This window comes from Diaphorina citri, unplaced genomic scaffold (assembly GCF_000475195.1).
Source record: "Diaphorina citri unplaced genomic scaffold, Diaci psyllid genome assembly version 1.1 scaffold1380, whole genome shotgun sequence".
NCBI classification, from domain to species: domain Eukaryota; kingdom Metazoa; phylum Arthropoda; class Insecta; order Hemiptera; family Psyllidae; genus Diaphorina; species Diaphorina citri.
In genome coordinates this window covers 52136-78466 of record NW_007378806.1, presented here as the reverse complement: position 1 = coordinate 78466, position 26331 = coordinate 52136, and the positions used below count along the sequence as shown (strand labels likewise).

The window sequence follows — 26331 nt, the reverse complement described above, 5'->3', positions numbered from 1 at the left end:
TTATTTATCAACTTCATATTTTCAATTTTAGAGTATATAAAGTAATGATCAGCTATTTTTTCTTTAATAATAGCTGATGTAAATTTATTTTTAGATCTTAAGTTTATATGATCTATACATGTTGAAGTTAGTCTATTATTTGTAATTTCCTCCCTTGTTGGCTTTTGTATTGTATTCATTATTCCATGGTTGCTCAAAGTTTCAATATATTTTTGTTTGTGTGTTGTTTCTTCCATAGTGTTGATATTTAAGTCACCAACGATAATAATGTCTTTTTTCTTAATATCTTTATGTTTTAACCATTTATTTAATTCTTCAATGAATCTTGTTACATTTTGATTCGGAGGTCTGTATATTGCATTTAACATTATTTGCCTATTGTTAATTTCAATTTCCAGTTCCAAATTTTCTGCAAATTTGAAATCTATTGTTTTAATTTTCTTCACTTTTAACTTTTTTTTTATGTAAACAGCAATTCCTCCTCCTTTCCTTTTTTGTCTACAAAATGTCATTAAACTAAAATTTTGTATTATATAATGATACATTTCTTCTTCCTTGCAATTAAATTCTGTAATGACTAATATATCAATTTTCTTCAATATATCATGGAAATAAACATTTAATAAATCCAATTTTTGTTGTGATATAGTTCTTATATTCACATGTAATATATTCATATCTTCTTCAATATATCATGGAAATAAACATTTAATAAATCCAATTTTTGTTGTGATATAGTTCTTATATTCACATGTAATATATTCATATTATATTGATTGTCTCTCATTTCTAACGTTTTCCAATCTTCAACATTTTCATAAACTTTAGTTTCAAAATTTAAATTCAAATCATCAATATCTTCTAGATTCATAAAATAGGTATGTTTAAAATTTTATCTTCTTGAAATTAACAATTGAACTTGAACTATCTAAAATTGTCCCTAGACAATTTTTTTCAAATCATCTAGATTATTCAAATTGATGACAACACTATTTTCATCTTTTCTGATGAATATTTTCCCATTTCTACTCCAAAGAAACTTGTAATTCTTTTCATTCTTCAATCTTCTCGCCTCAAACATGATTTGCTTTCTGTACTTTGTTAAATGATCATTGATGTATACAGGCTTATTTGGGTATTGCGTATTGATATCATTTGTTGATATTCTTGTAGTCTTTGCCTTCACCATCATTGTTTCTTTCATCTGTCGAGTAACAAATTGTACAACTATCGGTTCCGGATTAGTTGTTGATCTTGTTGGTATTCTATGTATGGCATCTATGTCACTCTCTTTTATATTAACATCAATCTTACTTCCAATTGTCTGTACAATTTCTTTCAGTTTTTCATCATTCTTTTTCGGTATGCCATCAATCTGAATATTCCTGTTCCTCGTGTATTGTTGTAACTCTTCCATGTTACATTCTAGTTCTTGAACTTTTAACTTGAGCAATTTGTTTTCCGTTTCCAGTTTCTCTTGCTTCTCGGCCATATTACTCATTGCATTTTGGAATGAAATCATCTTCTGTATAATATCATCCAGCTTTCCGTTATTGAAATTCAAACTTTCCTCGAAATCCTTCATATCTCTTTTCATCTCCTTTTTGAAATCAAGAAACAACTTTTTCATGGTCTTCTCCAACTTGTTATATCCGCTATCTTCTTCTGGTTCCGACTCACTGCTTGACATGACGACTACTTGTTTCGTTTTTGTCGCTCTTGTAGCAGTTTTCACACTCTCCGTACTCTGACTACCTTTGGATCTTGGCATAATCACACCGAAGACAAATACAAGTACTAGAAGTACTAGTAAAGTAACAAAAGTAACGTCAATTTTGATAATTTTCAGAAAAATTCCATAATCACACCGAAGACAAATACAAGTACTAGAAGTACTAGTAAAGTAACAAAAGTAACGTCAATTTTGATAATTTTCAGAAAAATTTCGAATTATTTCGGAGCAGCAAATTATTAAGTTGGCTCTAGGTTCGAGTCGTGAATTACCTATTTTCTCATTCAAATATTCATGCACTGTAATCTTATTTTATTTTTATTATTTATCTATTAAACTAATAATATTGTAATGTATTAGTTTAGTTTATATTGAGAGAGCGATCTCCCAATAAGGTTGCAGAATCTTAGGAGATCTTTTTATTGTACATAATTTTGGAAAAATAAAAATCACATATTCAATTCAAATTCAATTCTCTCTCTCTCTCTCTCTCTCTCTCTCTCTATTTTCTCTCTCTCTCTCTCACCTGTGTCTCAATTGGTTCTGCTGTAACATAATTATATTCTCATGTGTTCATACTCATGTTGAGATACCTACCTATTCACATTGTTATATTAAAATTGTTTCAATGTTCTTTTGGCACATCCACTAATATTGTCGGTGTGACTCAGAGTGGTAACTGTGGGTTCCGTCAGAATGGCCAGGCATTTGAAGAGAATCAGGAGGGTTTTGAGGCGACCCATTTTTGATGCGATCAGATTTGGTCAATAATTTTTCAATTTGGGAAACACTTTTGATTTGGAATAGAAGTCATACCTTTTTTTTTTCGTTTTTCAACTTGAAATAATTAAGGACCTACTACGATTTTGTTTCAAATCCGTAGTTTTACCGAGTATTTTTCGTGTTTTCAGTCTTTGAAATTGGCACCGCGCCAAACACGTGGGAAATCATGCCTTTGTTTTCAACATGAATTCTCTAATAAAATAAATTTAATACTCGTAGGTACATCTCGTCATCAACATCAGGTAAATAAACCACCTGTGGTGTTTGCGAAATTTCTATGTACTGTAAGAAAATAATAATTATAAAAAATAATAATAAAAAAAGAGGAATAGAACGAAAGAACAAAGTAAAAATTGATAGTGAAAACTGGGGTTGTAAAAAGTGAAAACTGGTGTTGTAAAAAGTAAAAATTGGTAGGTAGGTATATCGGAAAAAACGACAATGAAAATTGGTGATAAAAAGAAAAATATAGGAAATTGAGTTTGGTGTTTAAAAAATTGTTTCCTAAAAAAGGAGGTGAAAAATGGTATAATACCCCTGTGAAAATAGTTGAAGGAAATTGTATGAAAATGCCTATTAAAACTATGAAATTGGTTCTACAAAAAAGTGTAAAAATTGGGGGGGGGAAAGGGATTTCGTATTTACCTCGAAAAATAAAATGCTTCTATAAAAAAGTCACAAAAGGTGTGAAAAATTCACAACAATTGTTCGAAAAAAAAGAGGGAAAAAGTTCACACTCGGACTAGTTTGACACAAGGCAACGGGCGGTCGACAAAATAGCAAATAGAATGATAAGTTTGATACCGATATTACAACATGAATGATAAGAAACTAATAGAAACGATATAACTTATAACTATAGGTAATGGTCACTCCACTAGCTTCGGAGAGAATAGGGGAACACGGGGTCTAATGAACCCCTTCGTGATAATGGAGTCCTCATTTGAATACAGTACTTTCGTGTTCAGACGACGACCGACGCTCCGCGCGGTTCTGAACACGAGAAAAGGCGAGGAAGAAGAAGAAGAAAAAGGGAATATTATAGGATAAAATGAAAGAGGAAGAAGAAGAAGAAGAAGAAGAAGAAGAAGAAGAAGAAGAAGAAGAAGAAGAAGAAGAAGAAGAAGAAGAAGAAGAGCAAGAAGAAGAAGAAGAAGAAGAAGAAGAAGAAGAAGAAGAAGAAGAAGAAGAAGAAGAAGAAGAAGAAGAAGAAGAAGTACAAGAAGAAGAAGAAGAAGAAGAAGAAGAAGAAGAAGAAGAAGAAGAAGAAGAAGAAGAAGAAGAAGAAGAAGAAGAAGTAGAAGAAGAAGAAGAAGGTTATAGCATAAGGAAAGTAAATGATATATAGGATAAGGAAAAGAGTCTGGCTTTAGACAGGGAGGATACCAGCCTGAAAATCCTGAAATTTCTCTTGCTAAAGAAATAGCACAAGACACAAGACCGAGATTATAGGATAAGGGAGGTAAATATAGATTTTTTTTATTATTTTTTTTATTTATTTACTATTACAAACGGGACAGGCCCTTTACTATCTAAGATACAATATTTGCCCTACCTTTCAAAACTAAAAACTAACCTATAAAAACAAAGTACATTAAAACCTTTTAAATACCTAAAAATACCTAAAATAAATAAATAAATAAAAAACAAACCAATAGCTTTTTAAAACAAAAATCTAATGTAAATCTATACTGTTTTCATACAGTGGCGTAGCGTCCATGTAGGGCGTGTATGGCGGCCATACACTCGAAATTTCACTCAAATACCCTTAAATATTGACTTTAAAGTAATGTATTTTTATTAGATAATTAAAAATTATTATCCCTTAAAATGGAAAACTTTTCAATGAAGTGAAGTTAGAATTAGGACTCAGCACTTTCTTTCACAAGTTATTTGAAGATTCCGTTTTGCCTCGGTGTCCCACTTTGCCCCATGTTCCCCTACTTAGGTACTTGAGTCGTCACTTATCTTGTGACTTCTTGAGAAAAATGAGTGGATTTTCTAATGCCCGGGTTTACAATGTCTTGTTTATCTTGTACGTAGAAACTTTATCGATCAAACGATAGTGAAGTCTACGTTTTAACTCAACAGTTTTGCATTTGGTTTGCATGTTTGTTCTTGCATGCTTGTTCAGCTATAACTCCCCGATTGGCCTTGGTCCGATTCTTGATGAAATTTGGTACCAGAATTTAAAACACAATGGGACGTCGACCTTGGAAATTCTGTCGTCGCCCAAGAACTGAGATACGGGGCCTATTTTTGGTCCATCCATGATAGACCCCTTGTATTACGCTACTTACCAGTTCGCAAAGATGCTTTGACGCAAAACGACGCCTAAACTGTGTGTGTCTTGAATACTGTTTTCTTTTTTTTCTTTTAATGAGTGTTCCACCGCCGTTTTTATTTTGTAGCAATGGAACAACTGCTACATTAGACGCATGTGGTCTGTGCCGTAGCATGCCCATCCCGTAGTATGCCTCTCATCAGATGGGCGAGAAGAGACATAATACTTCCCATTTAGGTGCTGGGTCAACACGAGAACACCAGAAAGTAACCCGTTGAAATATTTTCAATCGAAAAACGATGTTTGTTTGATGATATTTGTTTGATGTTTGCTCAAGTACAATGGTAGGTACCTACCTAATCCATTCTTGAACGTTTTTCTGATATCCTGCCGACAAATCACTTACAACGTTGCCTTACTTTATTGATCCCTCGAGAACTGGTGACTGGTATATTCTACGTGCTATATATCGCCCCTGGCTCAGCCTACTTTTCACATTGCTACTTCCTCTCTCAAAAATAAAGCCATGGCTAAGACTGTAGAACCGGCCCTATAAGATCTGAAAATTGTGTAAATACAGCTACCTACTGAAATTAAAAAAAAAAAACATCTATTTCCCGTAACAGGTACCAGGTCGAACCAAAGAAAACTCTACGCCAACGCATATGCTCTAGGTTTCTAGATTTTCTACACAAAGTACAACTAGTTTTCATCACACCTTAAAGCTGCGTCCACACAGCGAAGTCGATCGATATCGCTTGTGGAATTCATGTAAAGTTTACCTAGAGATTTACCTTTAAAGGTGTGTCCACACAGTCGATCGACGGCCGTCAACTATGTGTGGAGTTGTGGACACACCTTGAGAAGGTAAAATCAAAGGATATTATATGGAAAATCGACAGCTGGTGTAGACTCTGCTTCTTTTTTTCCTTTTCTTCTTCTTCTTTTTCTTCACCAAGAGCTCCAGTACTGTGAAATATTTTCAATCGAAAAACGATGTTTGTTGATATTTGTTTGATGTTTGCTCAAGTAAAATGGTAGGTACCTACCTAATCCATTCTTGAACGTTTTTCTGATATCCTATCGACAGATCACTTACAACGTTGCTTAACTTCATCCCTCGAGAACTGGTGACTGGTATACGTTCTACGTGCTATACCTACCTCGGTGGTGTAGTGGTCAAGGCGCTCGTCTGGTAAACAGGAGGGCGTGCGTTCGATCCCAGCCGAGGTATGGAATTTTATCCTCAATATAATTTGAGAATTTGACCACAATAAAGTAGTAGCCTACTGCTCGAGTAAAGGGACTTTTCAGTCCTATGCGAGCAGTATAAATAAGCACTATTATTATTATTAACCCTTATACGCGAGTATTAAATGGAAACCTGATACATTTCACACCTTTTCACCTTTATGTAGAAAATTCTTTGGAGGAAATCCCTATAGGACGCGACGACGCAACGTCTGTTTTCCTAGAATTACCTATAATTAATTACATATGTAATTACTAAGTAGGTAGGTACCTACCTACTCGTACAATGAAATTATCGTAGTTTCATTATTCTGAATATTCTGTGAAATTCAGAATGAGATTGTTTAATAATTAAACAATTTGTTACAGCTCCGTTGTTACTGAAGTTACACACTTGAGATATTTCATGAATTAATTTTGACCTCAGATTTGGATTTTCCACAACTTTTTACGTAGGAATCGACCTTTTATTAATAATATTTTCCCAATTGCAACACCTCCATTTCTTGTAGTGTAGACCCTACGTAGGTACTTTCTGTTATTATCTTTATCGGTGTTTTTGGCGTTGATCAAAAGAAAAAAAATATAGTTAGGTATATTAGGCGGAGACCTTTGTTCAACTATGGACTAGAAACGGTTGATAATGATGATGATATTAGGCAGAATGTTGGGTATTTTAATTTATTTAATTTTTTAACTATACTTTTTTTTGCCTAGTTGAGTTTACGAACCCGTAATGACCTTGAGTTAGGTATTCCAAGGTCAAAATGTTATCAGACCTAGACAGGACCTTTACCCCAGTGGTCACTAATGAAACAAATAGAAAAATTTCACTCAGAAGCGTCAGCCTAGTTAGCTGAGTTGGTAGTGCGTCTGCCTTGTAAGCGCTAGGCTGCGGGTTCGATTCCCGCCCGGGGCGGATTTTATCCTGATGGGATAATGTTCGTCGCTTCCATTGAAGAATGGCAGGTAGGGTATAAGTACGTAAGTATTGTTTATGTAATTTTGTACTTCAAGATGAAGTTTTCAACTCTGGCGCTTGCAGACTAAACAGTTTAAAAACACCTCTCTCGTGATTTTTGGTCTGATGATGGGAATCTGAGTATTCTCGAAAGCTCACCAAATTTTCTTTGTTGAATGTCGAATCTCAATAGATCAGTTGCGCTTGCTTGGGTGATGTTTCAAAGTCATAGAGCTTTTTACGTAAGTATCAACCTTTTTTTAATAATATTTTCCCAATTGCATCTCCTCCATTCTCCATTGTCTTTTTATTTTTATCATACCTAGGTAGAAATATTATTTTCACAAGAACGAACGATTTTTTACAAGAAGTGGCCTTCGGGCGACAATTTATTTCTCGCCACCTAACTCTCGCTGAATCTGCGCCAGTGTCTTGCCCTTGGTCTCCGGCACCACCATGAACGTAAACACCGTGCCCACCACACAGCACACCGTACCTTTCACACCTTTTCACCTTTATGTAGAAAATTCTTTGGAGGAAATCCCTACACGACGCGACGTCTGTTTTCCTAGAATTACCTATAATTAATTACATAATTACTAAGTAGGTAGATATACCTACTCGTACAATGAAATTATTGTAGTTTCATTATTCTGAATATTCTGTGAAATTCAGAACGACAGCTCTGTTGTTACTGAAGTTGGTCCAACTTGAGATATTTCATGAATTAATGTGTATTAGGTATGCTTTGACCAGTAGGTACTGGAGGATAGGTGGGGGTACAGGAGACTTGAAGGGTTAAGGACTCTTAACCTTAACGAAGAATAGAGGGCCACTCCAATAGATCAGTTGCGCTTAATACTTGGGTGATGTTTTAAAGTCATAGAGCAGGAAAAATGAGGACCAACTGAATTTTTCTTTTTCTTCTACGTCTTCTAGATACCGAGATAAATCGATTTCGAAATATTCTTGTTTTCTTCCTTCTTCATACTCTCGTTTTCTTCCTTCATCATATTCTAGTTTCTCTCCCGGGTTTTCCTCCCTATGGCTGCGTCCAGAGGGTTCAGGGTTCTCCTCTATCTTAGCTGGTGTCGTGTACACGCGGCGTGGCACGGAACTACCAATGTTGAGGTTGTGTTTCATTCGCATGTGCCGCCAGAGAGCGATGAAGGCGGAACAGCTGAGGTGAAAATATCGGTAAATCGTGAAATTTGACGTCACGGCATACGCTCCCGTAGGCGATGACGTCATAATTCATGACTCTCGCTTCGTTTGTTTGTGCGCAAACGCTTCTGCGCATTTTGACGTGAAATCTGACGTCACAACTCTTTGAACTTTTTCATTAGAACGGCAATAAAATTGAAAATTGAATTTTCGACCTTTTAAAGTTACTTTTTCGGAGTTTTGACCTCAGATTTGGATTTTCCACAACTTTAAAAAAAAAAAATTATCACTCAGAAGCTCTTTTTCAGATGACCATTTGAAAATACATTTAAGTGGCCCGTGGCAGCAAGTGTGGTAAAAAAAATCACCTCTGTGCTGCCTCTGTGGGCATAATAAAATGGGACTCTGCCTTTTATTGAACACCTGACATGTTAAAATGGTGGGCACTACCCAGAGTACCCACCCTGAGTGGGACCAGGAAAACTTAGCACGCACTGTCCCACGTGGTATTTAATAACATTGGTCACCCATCCGGGTTCTAACCACGCGTGACGTTGAACATTCTTTGTGTTATCTGTTATTTATCTGTCATTAAAATACCAGAGTTTGAACAGTCAAAGGGTTAATTATTGATTTATAGGCAATTAAATACATACCAGAGTTTGAATAATCAAAGGGCTAATTGTTCGCGGGATCACAAAGACTATTGGAATTTGAGATTTTTTTTTTTTTTTTTTTTTTTTTTTTAGGATAAACAGCAGTATGGGTATGACCAGACAGCCGATCGCAATGACTGTGTAGGTGCTGAGACCTAGGCAATACACGTACAGGACACCAAGTGTGAGGAACATCTGGAAGAATGAGCCGAGCGCACCTGGGGGGGAAAAAGAGAAACAGTGTTAAGGAGTGTCGAAACATAGTCGACAGGCCGTCGATCGATATCGAGCGGTGTCTTTCGAAGGTGAATCTATGTTGTCGCGGCAGCATGGATGGTTCAGTCGATGGACGGCCGTGTGTGGACACAGCTTAATAATGAGATATCCGCCATTGATCGACGCCTATGGATGATCGCCATAGCCTGATGCCGGCGTACGCTCAGACCATCAGTCAGTCAGACCTGGGTCTGAAGGTAAGCGCATTGTCGCTGTTTCGATCCCAACCGATCCTGTGCGAACTTTATCCCAAACAGATTAAGGTTTGTTCTCGGAACGGCTGGCTTTCTCCTATCCTGTCTTTCTTCTCTCTTCGATTTCGGGACGATAACACATCCTTTGTTAAAGTAGAAACACACTACTATCACGCAACGTGAGCTTATGAAGAGTCAGAAAGATGTAGTTCAAAGTGTCTCAAGGGTGATTTCGTTCAAGATCGCTTCACTGCCCTCACGTCGAGTGAGCTCACGGAACGTGAAAGTAGTGTGTTTCTACCTTTACACTATGGCATACCAGTGAAGGCTTTTACGTAATATTATGTGTAAAACGGATTGTTGAAAATATGTTTAGGTAGGTAGGTAGGTACTGATGATAGATTCTGACGTGACTTCGTGAAGATCCGTGACGATGAAGAAAAGAAGAACACATATTCGAACTACCAACCTGAAGGTTGGTGGTTCGAATTCAAGTCAAGTCATAAAATTTACGGAGGTTTAAGTATAAAGCGTGGACTAACATTTCAGTAAGGAAGGGCATGGGACATCACGAGACACGAACTTTGTTGAATAGAATAATTCTCTTTTTCACCTTTGATACCAGCCTAGTTAGCTTAGTTGGTAGTGCGTTTGCCTTGTAAGCGCTAGGCCGCGGGTTCGATTCCCGCCCGGGGCGGATTTTATCCTACCAGTGAAGGCTTTTACGTAATTATGTGTAAAACGGATTGTTGAAAATATGTTTATGTAGGTAGTTAGGTACCTACTGATGATAGATTCTGACGTGACTTCGTGAAGATTCGTGTGACAATGAAGAAAAGACGAACCACCAACCTGAAGGTTGGTGGTTCGAATTCAAGTCAAGTCATAAAATTTACGGAGGTCATAAAATTTATAAAGCGTGGAGCGTGGACTAACATTTCAGTAAGGAAGGGCATGGGGCATCAATTATATTTGGAAAAGGTCAATTTATCATTGAAGCACGAGACACGAACTTTGTAGTTACAGTTCCCTCTGTCAAACGTCTTAAAAAAAAAATCACTTTTGATAACTTTTGAGTTTGACCTTCTAATAGCCAATTTATCGACCTTCTAATAGCTAACAAACAAAAGTTTCAGCAATTTTATTATTATTATTAGGTACAAAAAATGTGTATCTACAATACAATTTTACCTTTCTATTCCCTACTCACATTATAGGTAGGTAGCTACCTATTTTCCTCCTACAAAAGTACCTACCTACCTCCTACTTTCAGTCTGCTTCGGGTCAAAAGTCACGCGATCAAATTCAAACTAAACCCTGTGGCAAAAATTATATTACAGTAGAACCTCGATTATTTTCAACTAATTGGGACCGAGGGTAGTTGAAATGATCGAGGTTGAAATAATCACTTTCTATGATCTTTTCCTCTGATAAGATAGGATATCCTTTGAAAGATAGAAAAAACCCAATGAGTTTTGGAGTTGAAATTATCGAGGTTCTACTGTACTTTACATCATGTTTCTTCTTTCTTTACATTGTGAAATTTGCAAAAGTCACGTGTTACAGACACACCCAATCACTTCGGGATAGGTAACGTCTAGGGTTGCCAACCGTACGTTATTTCCCGGAACAATCCGTATTTTTGTCAAAAATCAAATGTTCCGCCGGAACACACCTTTGTTCATACCCACACACCTTTACAAAATCACGTGGGGGATAACACACAGTCAACACACCCAATTTTTTATTTCTTCCTCTTCTCCTTTTTCACTTTTTAGAATAGAATAGAATAGAATATACCTTGTTTATCCTGCCAGAATGAGACTGAAAAGTCCCTTTACTCCCGCAGTCTAAACAAGGTCTTATATATTTCATAGGTAAAGTTTACAAATAAGTATATAAACCTTGCTTAACTTCAAAAAAAAAAAAAAAATTATTAATTTTTCCCTCTTTTTCCTCGTCCTCCTCCTCCCCCTCCTCCTTCTTTTTCTTCTTCTTCTTCTTCTTCTTACTCTGGTTTCACTTCTCTTGGTTTCTCTTCTTTTTTCTCTCTTTCCTTTGCTTTGTTTTCTTTTCTTATCCTATAGGAAGGAAAGTAATGTAATCGGGTCAAATTTTCGATGGTCAGTTTTTAACACCTCTACACTTCTTATTTTTATATTAATCCATATCTCGATGTAGGAAATCATTCGAGACACCATAGTCTGGCCTCAGAAATCTTTCAGCCTCTCCTTCATTCTCTCTATATTTTCCATAATCTTTCATTCTATCTTTCCCATAATCTTCCTCTCTTTCTTTCCTATAATCTCCCATTCTATCTCTCCCATAATCTTCTCCTCTTTCTTCCCCTCTATCTTTTCCATAATCTTCCATTCTGCCCTTCCCATAATCTTCCACTGTTTCTCTTTCCTCCCCGTTCCCCTCCATCTCTTCATAATCTACCGCTTTATCTTCTTCATATTCTTGTTTTCTTCCTTCTTCATACTCTCGTTTTCTTCCTTCATCATATTCTAGTTTCTCTCCCGGGTTTTCCTCCCTATGGCTGCGTCCAAAGGGTTCAGGGTTCTCCTCTATCTTAGCTGGTGTCGTGTAAACGCGGCGTGGCACGGAACTACCAATGTTGAGGTTGTGTTTCATTCGCATGTGCCGCCAGAGAGCGATGAAGGCGGAACAGCTGAGGTTGCACAGCGGACACCCGAAGTTTTTGGCTGAAACAGGAATGAAATCGATTTTTTATTTTTTCTTTAAGATGTTTTTTTAGAGTTTTTATCGTTCCGAAATCCAAGAGAGAAGCAGGACAGGATAGGAGATAGAGCCAGCCTTTAACATTATCCGTTGTCTTAAATGCTTTGCATATTGCATATCTTGAGTGTTTTACGGCGTTCATACAAATTTACATTTGCAGCATAACGATGTTTACAGTAGGTAACAGTCAATGCCCTACTGTAAAGGGATATTTTGCCAGTCTAGTTAGCTTGGGGTGTAACTTGTAAGCGCTAGGTTGCGGGTTCGATTCTCGCCCGGGCGGACTTTATTCTAAACCGAAAAGGTTTGTTCTGGGAACGTCTGGCTTTCTCTTATTCATACAGTGTCCTTTTCTCTTCGATTTCATGACGATAAGATCTTCGCTTTTACAGTTCCCTCTATCAAACCTCTTTTAAAAAATCTTTGTAAATCAAGAAGTTCCAGGGCCGCTTTCAAAGTGCCTAGGGGGGCTTTCAATAATACCCATCTTACCTAACTACCTAGTATTAAGGGCTGGAGGACATCAATAATGCGAAAGTGAGACCTTATCTACATATAAGAACTTGCGTTCGACAACACGTTGAGCGCGACACATTATACTCACCGATATTTTTATACCGTATCGACGCCTGTGACACGACAGTCAATCCCTACTCCCTACTGTAAAGGGATATTTTGCCAGTCTAGTTAGCTTGGGGTGTAACTACTTGTAAGCGCTAGGTTGCGGGTTCGATTCTCGCCCGGGCGGACTTTATTCTAAACAGAAAAGGTTTGTTCTGGGAACGTCTGGCTTTCTCCTATTCATACAGTGTCCTTTTCTCTTCGATTTCATGATAAGATCTTCACTTTATGATGATAAGATCTTCACATATAAGAACTTGCGTTCGACAACACGTTGAGCGCGACACATTATACTCACCGATATTTTTATACCGTATCGACGCCTGTGACACGCGCCTGAGTTTCTCAACAGGCATGGGCGTGGTCAGGCACGGCTTGTGCTTGACATAATACGATAACTTCTTATAGATACACTTCAAGGTCAGGAGGACGTAGGTTAACTCGTTCCAGTCCTCTTCGGGGATTTCGCACGAGGATTCACGAAGGAGAAGTACGAAGACGCACGAGTAGGTGACCAGGGCACAGGGAAGGTCTAACATGGCCCGCGAGTCGCGAAAGGGTTAAATAATGTCCGGGCTGGTAAGAGTTAAATTTGGTATTTTCCACTCAAAATGGGGTTGTATCAGTTAGATCGACCTGCTGTACCAGACAGAAACTTGAGGATCAAGCTCTCAAGACAAATAGGTACCTACTTTCCAAATGAGAAATGAGCTGTTGCAGCATAGCAAATTGAAAGGTACCTACTGTCATAATATTTTTTGTAAAGTTTCTAGGAATTCATTGTTGGGAAAAAAAGTTTTAAACTTCTCGATCTCATTTTATAGAATTACCTACTGCTCCACACTGGAAGTTGACCCAACAAAACACCAAGGTTATGGGTTTTCTAAATTTAATCACGTCTTTTAGCTTCCTTTAAATTTTATCACTCTGAATTTATTTATTGAGGTAGGTTTCATCAGAATGACTTAACAAAAGATGAATTGAAAGTTTGTAATGAAACAATAGGACAGTTTTTCGGTATTAATTTGAAGCTATTGTACCTAGTTTAGAACAATTAAATTTTCACATGGGAAATATTTATATTTCGTCTATTACTAATGTACCACTGACTTTTGTTTTTGTTTTTTTTTTTTTTATCACCTCTTGGCAATCAGGTAAACCTGGTCCTGTTTCTGATGTGAAGTTAGCTCACATCATGATGTGACGTCACAATAGTTCAAGTCAGTAATGACGTCATAGTTTGGACTTAATAAATGGGAGGTTCAATTGAAGAATGGCAGGTAGGGTAAGTACGTAAGTATATACATAGTTTATGTAATTTTGTACTTCAAGACGAAGTTTTCAACTCTGGCGCTTGCAGACTAAACAGTTTAAAAACAACTCTCTCGCGATTTTTGGTCTGATGATGGGAATCTGAGTATTATCGAAAGCTCACCAAATTTTCTTTGTTGAATGTCGAATCTCAATAGATCAGTTGCGCTTGCTTGGGTGATGTTTCAAACCGGGTTCGAAGGTTTGCACATACATAGCACGACGCTCTCTCGAGAAAGGTTTCTCAGATTGTAATGTCTGACAGTCTGACAATAGACCACGGCAAAGAACATTAACTAGGTACTTTAGAAATTTTCACCCCAAGTTTTCATACATAGGCTTTTTTATATAAAATTTCGTAGTCTTAACATTGTACCACATACAATTGTATATTTGTACAAATAAAATTGATTGATTGATTGATAATATGTATAAAATAAAAAGAAAGCTTAGAAAAAACTTGGGCGTTTGGTAGAGGGAACAATCTTGAGCTGCTAAAGTCTTATCGTCCCGAAATCGAAGCGAACAGGAAGACAAGATAGGAGAAAGTCAGCCGTTCCGAGAACGAACCTTATCTCTTTAGGATAAGATCCGCCCAGGGCGAGAATCAAACCATCGGCCTAGTGCTAGGCAGACGTGCTACCCGCCAAGCTAACTAGAGGTTGACTTAGGTACTTACATTGAATCGATAGTGGAATTCTTCAGTTGCGCTTACTTGGGTGATGTTTCAAAGTCATAGAGGAGGAAAAATGAGGACCAACGGAATTTTTCTTTTTCTTCTACGACTTCTAGATACCGAGATAAATCGATTTAAAAAATACCGGTAAATCGTGAAGTTTGACGTCACGGCATACGCTCCCGTAGGCGATGACGTGATAATTCATGACTCCCGCTTCGTTTGTTTGTGCGCAAGCGTTTCTGCGCAGTTCGACGTGAAATCTGACGTCACAAGTTCCATTAATAAGAATTACCTCTTTGGCCCGTGGCAATCGAATTTCTTTAACGAATGTTTTCCGATGAGAGGAGTCTATAGGGACATCAGCATGTTTGAGAAGGCTGCTGCCAGCCCATACTGTGATGAAGCCGTCCTGGGTACCAACTAGGAGTTTGGTGGTGCCTGAAGAATAGAAAGAACCACTTGAAGAACCTGAGGAACTTTATTTAACAAAATTATATCAATACCTAAATGTAATGCAATGCAAATGCAGTTTCTTTGTGTTATTATGTCACAACTTTGGTGCTCACTGCAGCATTGTAGGATTTTCCCAATATCTCAATAATACCAATTGAATTTTCGACCTTTTAAAGTTACTTTTTCGGAGATTTGACCTCAGATTTGGATTTTTCACTACCTTTTACGTAGGAATTGACCATTCATTAAAATAATTTTTACCCATTTACAACTCCTCCATTCTTCCTCATCCTCAGAAGAGACTAATGAAAGCCGTGAAACTATTTGAGTATGCAATATGCCACAAACGAAAAATCAGTGGAGATGCCCATTTCACTTTTCGCATTGGTGGAGATGTCTGATTCGCTTTTAGATTCTGAAATCCAAAGTCTATCTCTGCCAGCCTAGTTAGCTTAGTTGGTAGTGCGTCTGCCTTGTAAGCGCTAGGCCGCGGGTTCGATTCCCGCCCGGGGCGGATTTTTTTCACAACTTTTTACGTAGGAATCGACCTTTTACTAATATTATTTTCCGATTTGCAACTGCTCCATTCGATCATATTTGGGGCTCACTTTGAGGCTTTCTTAGGGCCCTGGCCCAGGGGCCGGTTCTCTATGAACGCCCCTGAGCCCCATGATTTTGCACCCCGGATTTTAGTCATAGCATACATGTTTGTTATTTCACCACGTGACTTATGGGAGCTATGAGTGTACGGAATTATAATTAGTAATCCCCAGCATGAATGACTCAACACGTTGTAGGCTTGTAATACTCAGCTAGCCTTTGTAGGGTAAGTGTACCATTTATTCGCCCACCTAAAAAACGTACCATTTATTGGCCCACCTGTACCATACGCCACACCTGGATATAAGAGAAAATTTTCTGGGCCCTTCATTTTTGAGCCAAAAACCTGGATATAAGAGCTAAATACAGGGTGCGCCAGAAAAACACTGACAACGGCTCAGGGTAGGTAGATCTCAACATTTCCAATAAGGTTCTGTGGGTCATTTTCTTAACTTGGGCTTCGTTTCCGAGAAATGTCCAAAAAACCACCTTTTCAAAAAATGCAGACCTTGTGTCAGCTTTTAGGTCATAACCTTTTCACTTTAATCGATAAACTTTTTTTTGTTAAAACCACGAGCCAGAGTACAAAATTTGATCCGAATCGACCTGATCTCCGATTTCCAAAGTTTAGGTTTTTTTCAAGTTCGAAAAAGATTTACCTTGTAATGTTCGATTTTTAGGTTACAAAACAAAACAAGTTTGTTTTACAGGTAGTCAAGTGGTTATTTCTCCGGAAAGGACGTGAGTCAAAAAGGCGAACAAGGTCTCATTCTGATCCTTGAATAATGCGCAAGTTTTCCTGAAAGATGGAGATCTGTGCTCCAAAATTTCTTCGGACAAAAACCGCGTGTTTTGTAACGTAAAAATCGGACATAACAAGGTGAATTCTCGGAAACGAAGCCGAAGTTAAGAAAATGACCCACAGAACCTTGTTGGAAATGATGAGATCTACCAAGAAAAAAATGACATAGTAGTCAATTTCTAGCATTTGAAACCAACCAACTAACCAACCAACCTGTATTATATTCAATTTAAATAAATAAATTACAATTACCTCGGCCGCGAACAGCTCGCCTACCATCATCCAAGGGATAGGACCAAAGCCTAGACTGAACATGACGATGAACATAATCACGGATATGAGGGGCAGGAACGCGATGCTGGACACATCCGAACCGGAGTTCTGGGGGAAGAAGTAGATAATTGTCGTTACTTTGTGTTATTATATCACAACTTTGAAGGTGTCTGGCTGGGGGACGTTAAATAGGGAGTGTGCTTACTTGGGTGATGTTTCAAAGTCATTGAGCAGGAAAAATAAGGAAGAACTGAATTTTTTTTTTCTTCTACGACTTCTAGGTACCGAGATAAATCGATTAAAAAAATACCGGTAAATCGTGAAGTTTGACGTCACGGCATACGCTCCCGTAGGTGATGGCGTCATAATTCAAGACTTCCACTTCGTTTGTTTGTGCGCAAGCGTTTCTGCGCATTTTGACGTGAAATCTGACGTCACAACTATTTGAACTTTTTCATTAGAACAGCAATTAAAAATTGAATTTTCGACCTTTTAAAGTTACTTTTTCGGAGTTTTGACCTCAGATTTGGATTTTTCACAACATTTTACGTAGGAATCGACCTTTTATTAATAATATTTTCCCAATTGCAACTCCTCCATTGTCGTTACTTTATGTTATTATATCACAACTTTGAAGGTTAGTTTGGCTGGGAGACTTTAAACAGGGAGGATGCCAGCCTGAATTTCCCTTCCTAAAGAAACAGCAAAGGTTGAGTGTGAAGGGCATCCGCTCGTAAAATTTGTGAGTAAACCCTAGTTAGAGCTGATTGGGAGGCTGACGAAAAACACTGACCCCGTCTGTACTCGGGAAGCAAAAGAAGAAGACGAAGAAGACTCATTTTCCTCACAAGGCTGAGTGCGCCCCGGCGCAACAGCCTTTCACGGAATCAATCATTTGCATGAACATTTTAAAATATTAGCTTTTTCCTTTGCGTACTCGAAAAAAGATCATTTTTTTTTTATCCCACCGGGAACCCGGGTCTCCAGCGTGCAAGGAGCTACGCCATGAAATCTAACCTTCAGGAAGAAGTAGAAGCCAAGGACGCCCAGACACAACCCCATAATAATTACTGACAGCAGAAGGAGCAGTCGCCTTCCCGCCTTATCCACTAGGACCACGGACAGTCATGCAACTGCTTGCTAAGGTCTAATCGTCCCGAAATCGAAGGAAGACATCCAGGAGAAAGCGAGCCGTCCCGAGAACCCACGGCCGATGATCCTAAGATAGACCTAGGTGTAGAGACACTTTGGGCTACTGCATAAGTAACATACAACATGATTTTGAAAGTATTTACCAGTGATGTACGAGGGAGGGGGGATGCTCCCAATTCTGGCCTACAGAAAAGGACAAAAATTCTACGGTGAGCTTGGAAGGAAAACTCCAAGATACCCTTTTGAGAATTGTATTAGACTTCCTCATCTGGAATCTAAAACCAAGATTCTTACACCGAGTATCCCCTACTATATTTCCCGACGGTAAATCCAGCCCTGCTTTCGAGGTCTATTGAATGAAAGAAGAAAATAAAAACTTGTCAAAAGTATCAAATAAATAACTTAATAAATAAGGTATCGGTTGTTTTATTTGCAATTACAAACAATGTACACACCTTCTTCCTCTCTTCACTCTTCTACATTATTTGACCTTTTCTTCTTTTCCTTTGTGTACGTAACAACTCTACACTTCTTATTTTTCCATATCTCGATGTAGGAAATCATTCGAGGCACCATAGTCTGGCCCCAGAAATCTTTCAGCCTCTCCTTCATTCTCTCTATATTTTCCATAATCTTTCATTCTATCTTTCCCATAATCTTCCTCTCTTTCTTTGCTATAATCTCCCATTCTATCTCTCCCATAATCTTCTCTTCTTTCTTCCCCTCTATCTTTTCCATAATCTTCCATTCTGCCGTTCCCATAATCTTCCACTGTTTCTCTTTCCTCCCCGTTCCCCTCCATCTCTTCATAATCTACCGCTTTATCTTCTTCATATTCTTGTTACGGACAGTCCAGTGACAATACACTGGACTACACCCACTATTATCGCGCTAATACTCGGGTCCAACGTACTGCCCGCGGACTTGAAGATATCGTTGGAATAGAAGATGACTGTGTTGACACCAGAGAACTGCTGGAATATCATGAGCCCTAGGGAGACTATAAGGCCGCGGAGGTTGGCTCGAGAAGAGAAGAGGTCGGAAAAGGTGGCCTTTTTCTCGGAGGCGGCGTCGATTTCCTTCTGAATAGCGGCGAGTTCCGTGGCAACGTCGTATTGAGCTCCTGAGGGGAAAGGATGTCGTGAATGAAGTCCCTGTCCTGCACTAAGGCCAGCCACTCACTATCAGGTAGATCTGGCAGGTACACCTGATCATTTCCGCCTGTCAGGTCTACTTGATACCTGATGAGCACACTTTCAGGTAAAACTGATAGGCGAACCTGATCAGGTGTACCTGTCAGGTCTACCTGATAGTGAGTGACTGGCCCAAGGTTCAGCAGAAACAGCATAGAAAAAATATCGGGATGCACGTGGAAGAATGAGGTGTAGGGACAGTGTCACAAGTTTAGGAGGCTTTGTCCCCCTGATTTAGGGGGAGGAATGTTTTAATTATATTGATACATATTTGTTTTATAGTTCCGGAACCCAGTCCCTCGATTAGGCTTCCATCATCCTAGTTTGGTCTCTCAGTGAATGTTGTTGTTGTTTGCAAATGTCGGGTTATTTGACTACTAGGTCATTTTACCTCTGGCTTCCCAATATTTACCTACAATGTCATTGCTGGCTTCCAAGGCAGGACAGGAGTTCAGGTGAACTGAGTTCATAGGACTGTTTAAGGAACATAAGGAACAAATAGGAGATCTCAGTGAATGTAGACCTAATCTTTTACTTCCACTCAATTTGAACGGGATTTTTCGTAGAAGCTGAACGCATCCTTTAGGGCTGTTTGCCCCTACACCTAAGCCTCGGATTGGGCTTTTAGTGTATAAGAGTAATTTGAACGGGAAGCTTGCTGTTGGATGAAAACATAAATGCAACTTTTTTTTGTAGTGGTTTGATAGTAGGAACTGTAACTGATAAGGTCTTATTGTCCCGAAACCAAAGAGAGAAGAAGGATAGGTTAGGAGAAAGTCAGCCGTTCCGAGGACGAACCTTATCCCTTCAGGATAAAATCCGCCCCAGGCGGGAATCGAACCCGCAGCCTAGCGCTTACAAGGCAGACGCGCTACGAACCAAGCTAACCAGTCTGGCTAAATGCAACTAATCACCTCGGTAATATCTCAGTGACACCTCGGCTTTCTCCGGCTTTCCCGATTTCATAAGGAAGATCGGAGTCTCGGGAACAATAAGGAATAGGAGGATAAACAGCAGTATGGGTAAGAAGAAAAAGAAGGAAAAAAAGAGAGAGAAATGAACAGATCATGAGATAATATAAGAAGCAAAAAATGTTCCTGAAAAATTCAGATATGCACTTATAATAGGAACATACAGATCTTTTGTAGAAATTGAATAAAACCTTATTATTACTAAGACTCAGTACCCTAGGATACCCAGGAGAAGAGACCGTAATTCAATTCAATTTTATTCAATTCAATTCAATAATTCTGATTTTTTTTTTTTTTTTTGATAGGTATAAGTTTGCTAGGTCTAGATAGGGAATTATTGTAGCATAGTTAGTAAAGGGCAAGAACCCGTTTGATGTATCAAATAAATAAATAAATAAATAAAAGCATTTATTTTGTACAAATGTACGTTTGCTTATTTTACATGGAAATTACATACAGAATTACAAACATAATGATAGTATGGGTATAACCAGACAGCCGATCGCAATGACTGTGTAGGTGCTGAGACCTAGGCAATACACGTACAGAACACCAAGTGTGAGGAACATCTGGAAGAATGAGCCGAGCGCACCTGGGGGGAAAAAGAGAAACAGTGTTAAGGAGTGTCTAAACATAGTCGACAGGCCGTCGATCGATATCGAGCGTTGTCTTTCGAAGGTGAATCTATGTTGTCGCGGCAGCATGGATGGTTCAGTCGATGGACGGCCGTGTGTGGACACAGCTTAATAATGAGATATCCGCCATTGATCGACGCCTATGGATGATCGCCATAGCCTGATGCCGGCGTACGCTCAGACCATCAGTCAGTCAGACCTGGGTCTGAAGGTAAGCGCAATGTCGCTGTTTCGATCCCAACCGATCCTGTGCGAACTTTATCCTAAACAGATTAAGGTTTGTTCTCGGAACGGCTGGCTTTCTCCTATCCTGTCTTTCTTCTCTCTTCGATTTCGGGACGATAACACATCCTTTGTTAAAGTAGAAACACACTACTATCACGTCACGTGATCTTATGAAGAGTCAGAAAGATGTGGTTCAAAGTGTGTCAAGGGTGATTTCGTTCAAGATCGCTTCACTGCCCTCACGTCGAGTGAGCTCACGGAACGTGAAAGTAGTGTGTTTCTACCTTTACAGTTCCCTCTACCAAGTCCCTTACCTCAGATAGAGCTGTCAGCACAGCTTTATAGATCTACCTAGCAGTATAAATGAGGGATATTCTATTATATTCTATTTTCTTCTGTTCTATTCTATTCTATCAAGTCCTCACCTCGGATAGAGCTCTCAGCAATCTCTCCAATGAACATGGGTATGATCGCGCACAACCCTCCAGTGCCCACACCCGCTATAAATCGGGCCACAAACAGCATGTAAATGTTCTGGGCAAACAATATGAGGAGCCAACTGAGAATGTACGGAAAGCAGAAGGCGAGGATGACAGGCTTACGGCCGAACTTGTCCGCAAAAGGACCTGTGGGAAGATGAGGGAGGGATATATTTTTTTAATCTAGAAACCCCATAAAAATTACTTTCCTCCCTATAGTACAATGATTTTCAACTAGCGGTCCGCCAGACCATTTCTGTGGCCCGCGCCTCCAGTGCCCACACCCGCTATAAATCGGGCCACAAACAGCATGTAAATGTTCTGGGCAAACAATATGAGGAGCCAACTGAGAATGTACGGAAAGCAGAAGGCGAGGATGACTGGCTTACGCCCGAACTTGTCCGCAAAAGTACCTGTGGGAAGATGAGGGAGGGATATATTTTTTCAATCTAGAAACCCCATAAAAATTACTTTCCTCCCTATAGTACAATGATTTTCAACTAGCGGTCCGCCAGACCATTTCTGTGGCCCGCGAAGCTTTGGAGTGGGCCTCATCGAGCTTTATTTTAGATCTTTTACTATGGGGTGGATGAAAATTTGGAGCATCCACCCCCACCCCTTCAAGAAAAGCCTCCTAACCTGTGTATGTGGCCCACGAATTACCTACCTATGTAGCATGTGGCCCGCATACACACGGAAGTTGGAAATCTCTGCTATAGGATAAGGAATAGTTGGTACACTTACCCTAAATTATAAAACTCACCTGCAGGGGCACCAAATATGGCCCCGATCGGCATCAGGGCCCCAATGAGGGACGCCTCCCCAGAGCTGACAACAGTTCCAATAACGGAGGGGGGTTCGGTTAGCATTGGCAACACTGGAGACGTCCATGCCAGACCTGTTCCGACGCAAAACGGACCGAAAGCCACTGGAATGCGAAACGAATCGGACAGTCAGTCGCTAGTCGGGTAGTTTGAATTATTCTCATGAAGAATATGCCTGTATCCAAGTGCGCCCAAGGAAAAAGTACCCATGGATGAATACTATACTAATCTTACCTTTGCCTTGGGATTGCAGTCCCATTGTTAGTGGTGCACGACAAGAAATTTCCCGTCTAGTATCGATGTTTCTCGAGACTAGACACAAGACATTTCTCGTCTCGTCTCGCCTACATCACGTTACTTTTGTTAATATGAACTTTCTGAAAACTTTCAAACCTCAGAACAGTGAAAATCCTCCAAAAAAGGACTATTAGAAATCATAAAAGGCTTCTAATGGTAGAAACACACCAACACACTACTATCCCACTACGCACTGTAAAGTGATGTGATGGTAGTGTGTTTCTACCTAAATAGACCTTTGACTCCTTTCACAGACCGCCTTTTCATCTTACCAATGACAGTGGCCAGATACTGGTTCAGTTTCCGGCCCTCAGGCTGTGTAGGGCCTTTGTCAGGGTCTCCCTCATCAGGCATGATTTTATGCCAATAGATTGGAAGTCTTGGTTAGCTTTCAATCTTTTCAACCTTACATTCTATTCCATATGATGAGGAAATTTGAGCGTTATTTCAGAAGGTTATTGATTAAATTTGGGTCTTGTTTAGCTTTTCAATCTTTTCGATATTCCATATGATGAGGGAATTTGAGTGTTATTCCAGAAGATTGCTGATTTAATTTGGATTTTCCGAGGTGACGTGGGTAAAATTGATGTTGTTGGAGGAAGTTTTGATGTGCGTCTGGCTGAATTGGAATTTCCAGCATGGAATTTTGCTTGGTGACAGAGAATGATTTTTTGAGAGGTTTGATGGAGGGACCTGTAACTGCTTGCTAAGGTCTAATCGTCCCGAAATCGAAGGAAGACATCCAGGAGAAAGCGAGCCGTTCCGAGAACGAATATTATCCGTTCAGGATAATATTCGTTGGGAATTGAACCTACGGCCGATGATCCTAAGATAGACCTAGGTGTAGAGACACTTTGGGCTACTGCATAAGTAACATACAACATGATTTTGAAAGTATTTCCCAGTGATGTACGAGGGGGGGGGGGATGCTCCAAATTCTGGCCTACAGAAAAGGACAAAAATTCTACCGTGAACTTGGAAGGAAAACTCCAAGATACCCTTTTGAGAATTGTATTAGACTTCCTCGCCTGGAATCTAAAACCAAGATTCTTACACCGAGTATCCCCTACTATATTTCCCGACGGGAAATCTAGCCCTGCTTTCGAGGTCTATTCAATGAAAGAAGGAAATAAAAACTTGTCAAAAGTATCAAATAAATAACTTAATAAATAAGGTATCGGTTGTTTTATTTGCAATTACAAACAATTTACACACAGACACTTGGATTTTATTTACAATAAATAAATAGTAAAAGATATATGTATAATAAATAAACCAACAGAAACAATGTCACTTTTCAAAGAGTATCTAGTTGGATTGTTTTGAACAAAAATTCTCAAGCAGTATGCCAAACATTGACGACAAATAGGTAAATACAGGAAAAAATACTGTCTACTAACTATGCCAACGATGGATAAATACAGAAAAATACTGTCTACACCAGATATGTTAAAAATAGTCCAACTCGTCCAGGGACATAAAAGGATATCTTAGTTCAGAGCCTGAGTTACTCCTGCTAGGTTACACAGCAGACATAACACTGGTCTCATAGATATGGATCGTTATTCCAGAAGATTGCTGATTTAATTTGGATTTTACGAGGTGACGTGGGTAAAATTGATGTTGTTGGAGGAAGTTTTGATGTGCGTCTGGCTGAATTGGAATTTCCAGCATGGAATTTTGCTTGGTGATATTTCCCGTCTAGTATCGATGTTTCTCGAGACTTGACACAAGACATTTCTCGTCTCGTCTCGCCTACATCACGTTAGTTTTGTTAATATGAACTTTCTGAAAACTTTCAAACCTCAGAACAGTGAAAATCCTCCACAAAAGGACTGTATTAGAAATCATAAAAAGGCTTCTAATGGTAGAAACACACCAACACACTACTATCCCACCACGTACTGTAAAGTGACGTGATGGTAGTGTGTTTCTACCTAAAGAGACCTTTGACTCCTTTCACAGACCGCCTTTTCATCTTACCAATGACAGTGGCCAGATACTGGTTCAGTTTCCGGCCCTCAGGCTGTGTAGGGCCTTTGTCAGGGTCTCCCTCATCAGGCATGATTTTATGCCAATAGATTGGAAGTCTTGGTTAGCTTTCAATCTTTTCAACCTTACATTCTATTCCATATGATGAGGAAATTTGAGCGTTATTTCAGAAGGTTATTGATTAAATTTGGGTCTTGTTTAGCTTTTCAATCTTTTCGATATTCCATATGATGAGGGAATTTGAGTGTTATTCCAGAAGATTGCTGATTTAATTTGGATTTTCCGAGGTGACGTGGGTAAAATTGATGTTGTTGGAGGAAGTTTTGATGTGCGTCTGGCTGAATTGGAATTTCCAGCATGGAATTTTGCTTGGTGACAGAGAATGATTTTTTGAGAGGTTTGATGGAGGGACCTGTAACTGCTTGCTAAGGTCTAATCGTCCCGAAATCGAAGGAAGACATCCAGGAGAAAGCGAGCCGTTCCGAGAACGAATATTATCCGTTCAGGATAATATTCGTTGGGAATTGAACCTACGGCCGATGATCCTAAGATAGACCTAGGTGTAGAGACACTTTGGGCTACTGCATAAGTAACATACAACATGATTTTGAAAGTATTTCCCAGTGATGTACGAGGGGGGGGGGGATGCTCCAAATTCTGGCCTACAGAAAAGGACAAAAATTCTACCGTGAACTTGGAAGGAAAACTCCAAGATACCCTTTTGAGAATTGTATTAGACTTCCTCGCCTGGAATCTAAAACCAAGATTCTTACACCGAGTATCCCCTACTATATTTCCCGACGGGAAATCTAGCCCTGCTTTCGAGGTCTATTCAATGAAAGAAGGAAATAAAAACTTGTCAAAAGTATCAAATAAATAACTTAATAAATAAGGTATCGGTTGTTTTATTTGCAATTACAAACAATTTACACACAGACACTTGGATTTTATTTACAATAAATAAATAGTAAAAGATATATGTATAATAAATAAACCAACAGAAACAATGTCACTTTTCAAAGAGTATCTAGTTGGATTTTTTTGAACAAAAATTCTCAAGCAGTATGCCAACCATTGACGACAAATAAATACAGGAAAAAATACTGTCTGCTAACTATGCCAACGATGGATAAATACAGAAAAATACTGTCTACACCAGATATGTTAAAAATAGTCCAACTCGTCCAGGGACATAAAAGGGGTTAAAGTACATCCGGAAAAGGGTGGGGAGAGAGAAGCCCAAAAGTGGGACGAAAAATTTGATCGATCGGCATTTGGTAATCAAGGATTTGAGTAAAGAGCCATTTTCATTGATACACTAAACACTTTTGTCACACATATACAGGTAAAAAATCAATCTCAGGAATGAAAAACTCTCACACCCAAACATAAGAACAAAATACTGGCTCTCAAGTTGCTCAGAAACATCAATTCCAGACATCTGACTTGAGAGTGATATTTTTTGTTCCTAAATATGGTTGTGGGCCAACCATTCACTATCAGGTAGACCTTTCAGGCGCACCTGGTCAGGCGTACCTGGTAGGTCTACCTGATACTGAATGGCTGGCCCAAGATTGATCGTCTATTTTGGTCATGGTGGTGATGGCGTCAGCGGAGACAATCACATTCCTTTCCCGCAATTCCTTCCCGAAATACGTCTTTTAATTTCATCTCCCGCTTCCTTCAAATGTGTTCTTCTCGGGATTCCCCCCCCCACTCTATTTCCTCTCAGCATCCCCCCCTCTATTTCCCGCCTCCCAGCTCCCCCTGGATCTGAT

At 39.1% G+C, this 26331-nt stretch overlaps 3 protein-coding genes across 3 annotated transcripts; all 3 read right to left on the bottom strand.

Moving 5' to 3' along the window:
* Positions 1-788: 788 nt before the first annotated feature.
* Positions 789-1839, bottom strand: LOC103515607. The gene has a single exon (XM_008480542.2). It carries the CDS (start codon positions 1769-1771, stop codon positions 941-943), a length of 831 nt encoding a protein of 276 aa, XP_008478764.1. The 5' UTR covers positions 1772-1839; the 3' UTR covers positions 789-940.
* Positions 1840-7400: 5561 nt separating this feature from the next.
* On the bottom strand, positions 7401-23211 carry LOC103515606. Its single transcript, XM_026828242.1, has 16 exons — positions 22834-23211; positions 22204-22368; positions 21680-21853; positions 21387-21587; positions 20592-20693; positions 20045-20158; positions 18791-19060; positions 17803-17912; positions 16765-16893; positions 15719-15837; positions 14950-15115; positions 12966-13119; positions 11500-12009; positions 8932-9049; positions 8061-8191; positions 7401-7516 (listed from the first exon to the last, which is right to left on the bottom strand). Exons 1-16 carry the CDS (start codon positions 22913-22915, stop codon positions 7401-7403), a joined length of 2661 nt encoding a protein of 886 aa, XP_026684043.1. The 5' UTR covers positions 22916-23211.
* LOC103515605 (conglutin beta 5-like) lies at positions 11367-13793 on the bottom strand. The gene is made up of 2 exons (XM_008480540.3): positions 12966-13793; positions 11367-12009 (listed from the first exon to the last, which is right to left on the bottom strand). Exons 1-2 carry the CDS (start codon positions 13204-13206, stop codon positions 11462-11464), a joined length of 789 nt encoding a protein of 262 aa, XP_008478762.1. The 5' UTR covers positions 13207-13793; the 3' UTR covers positions 11367-11461.
* Positions 23212-26331: the final 3120 nt, after the last annotated feature.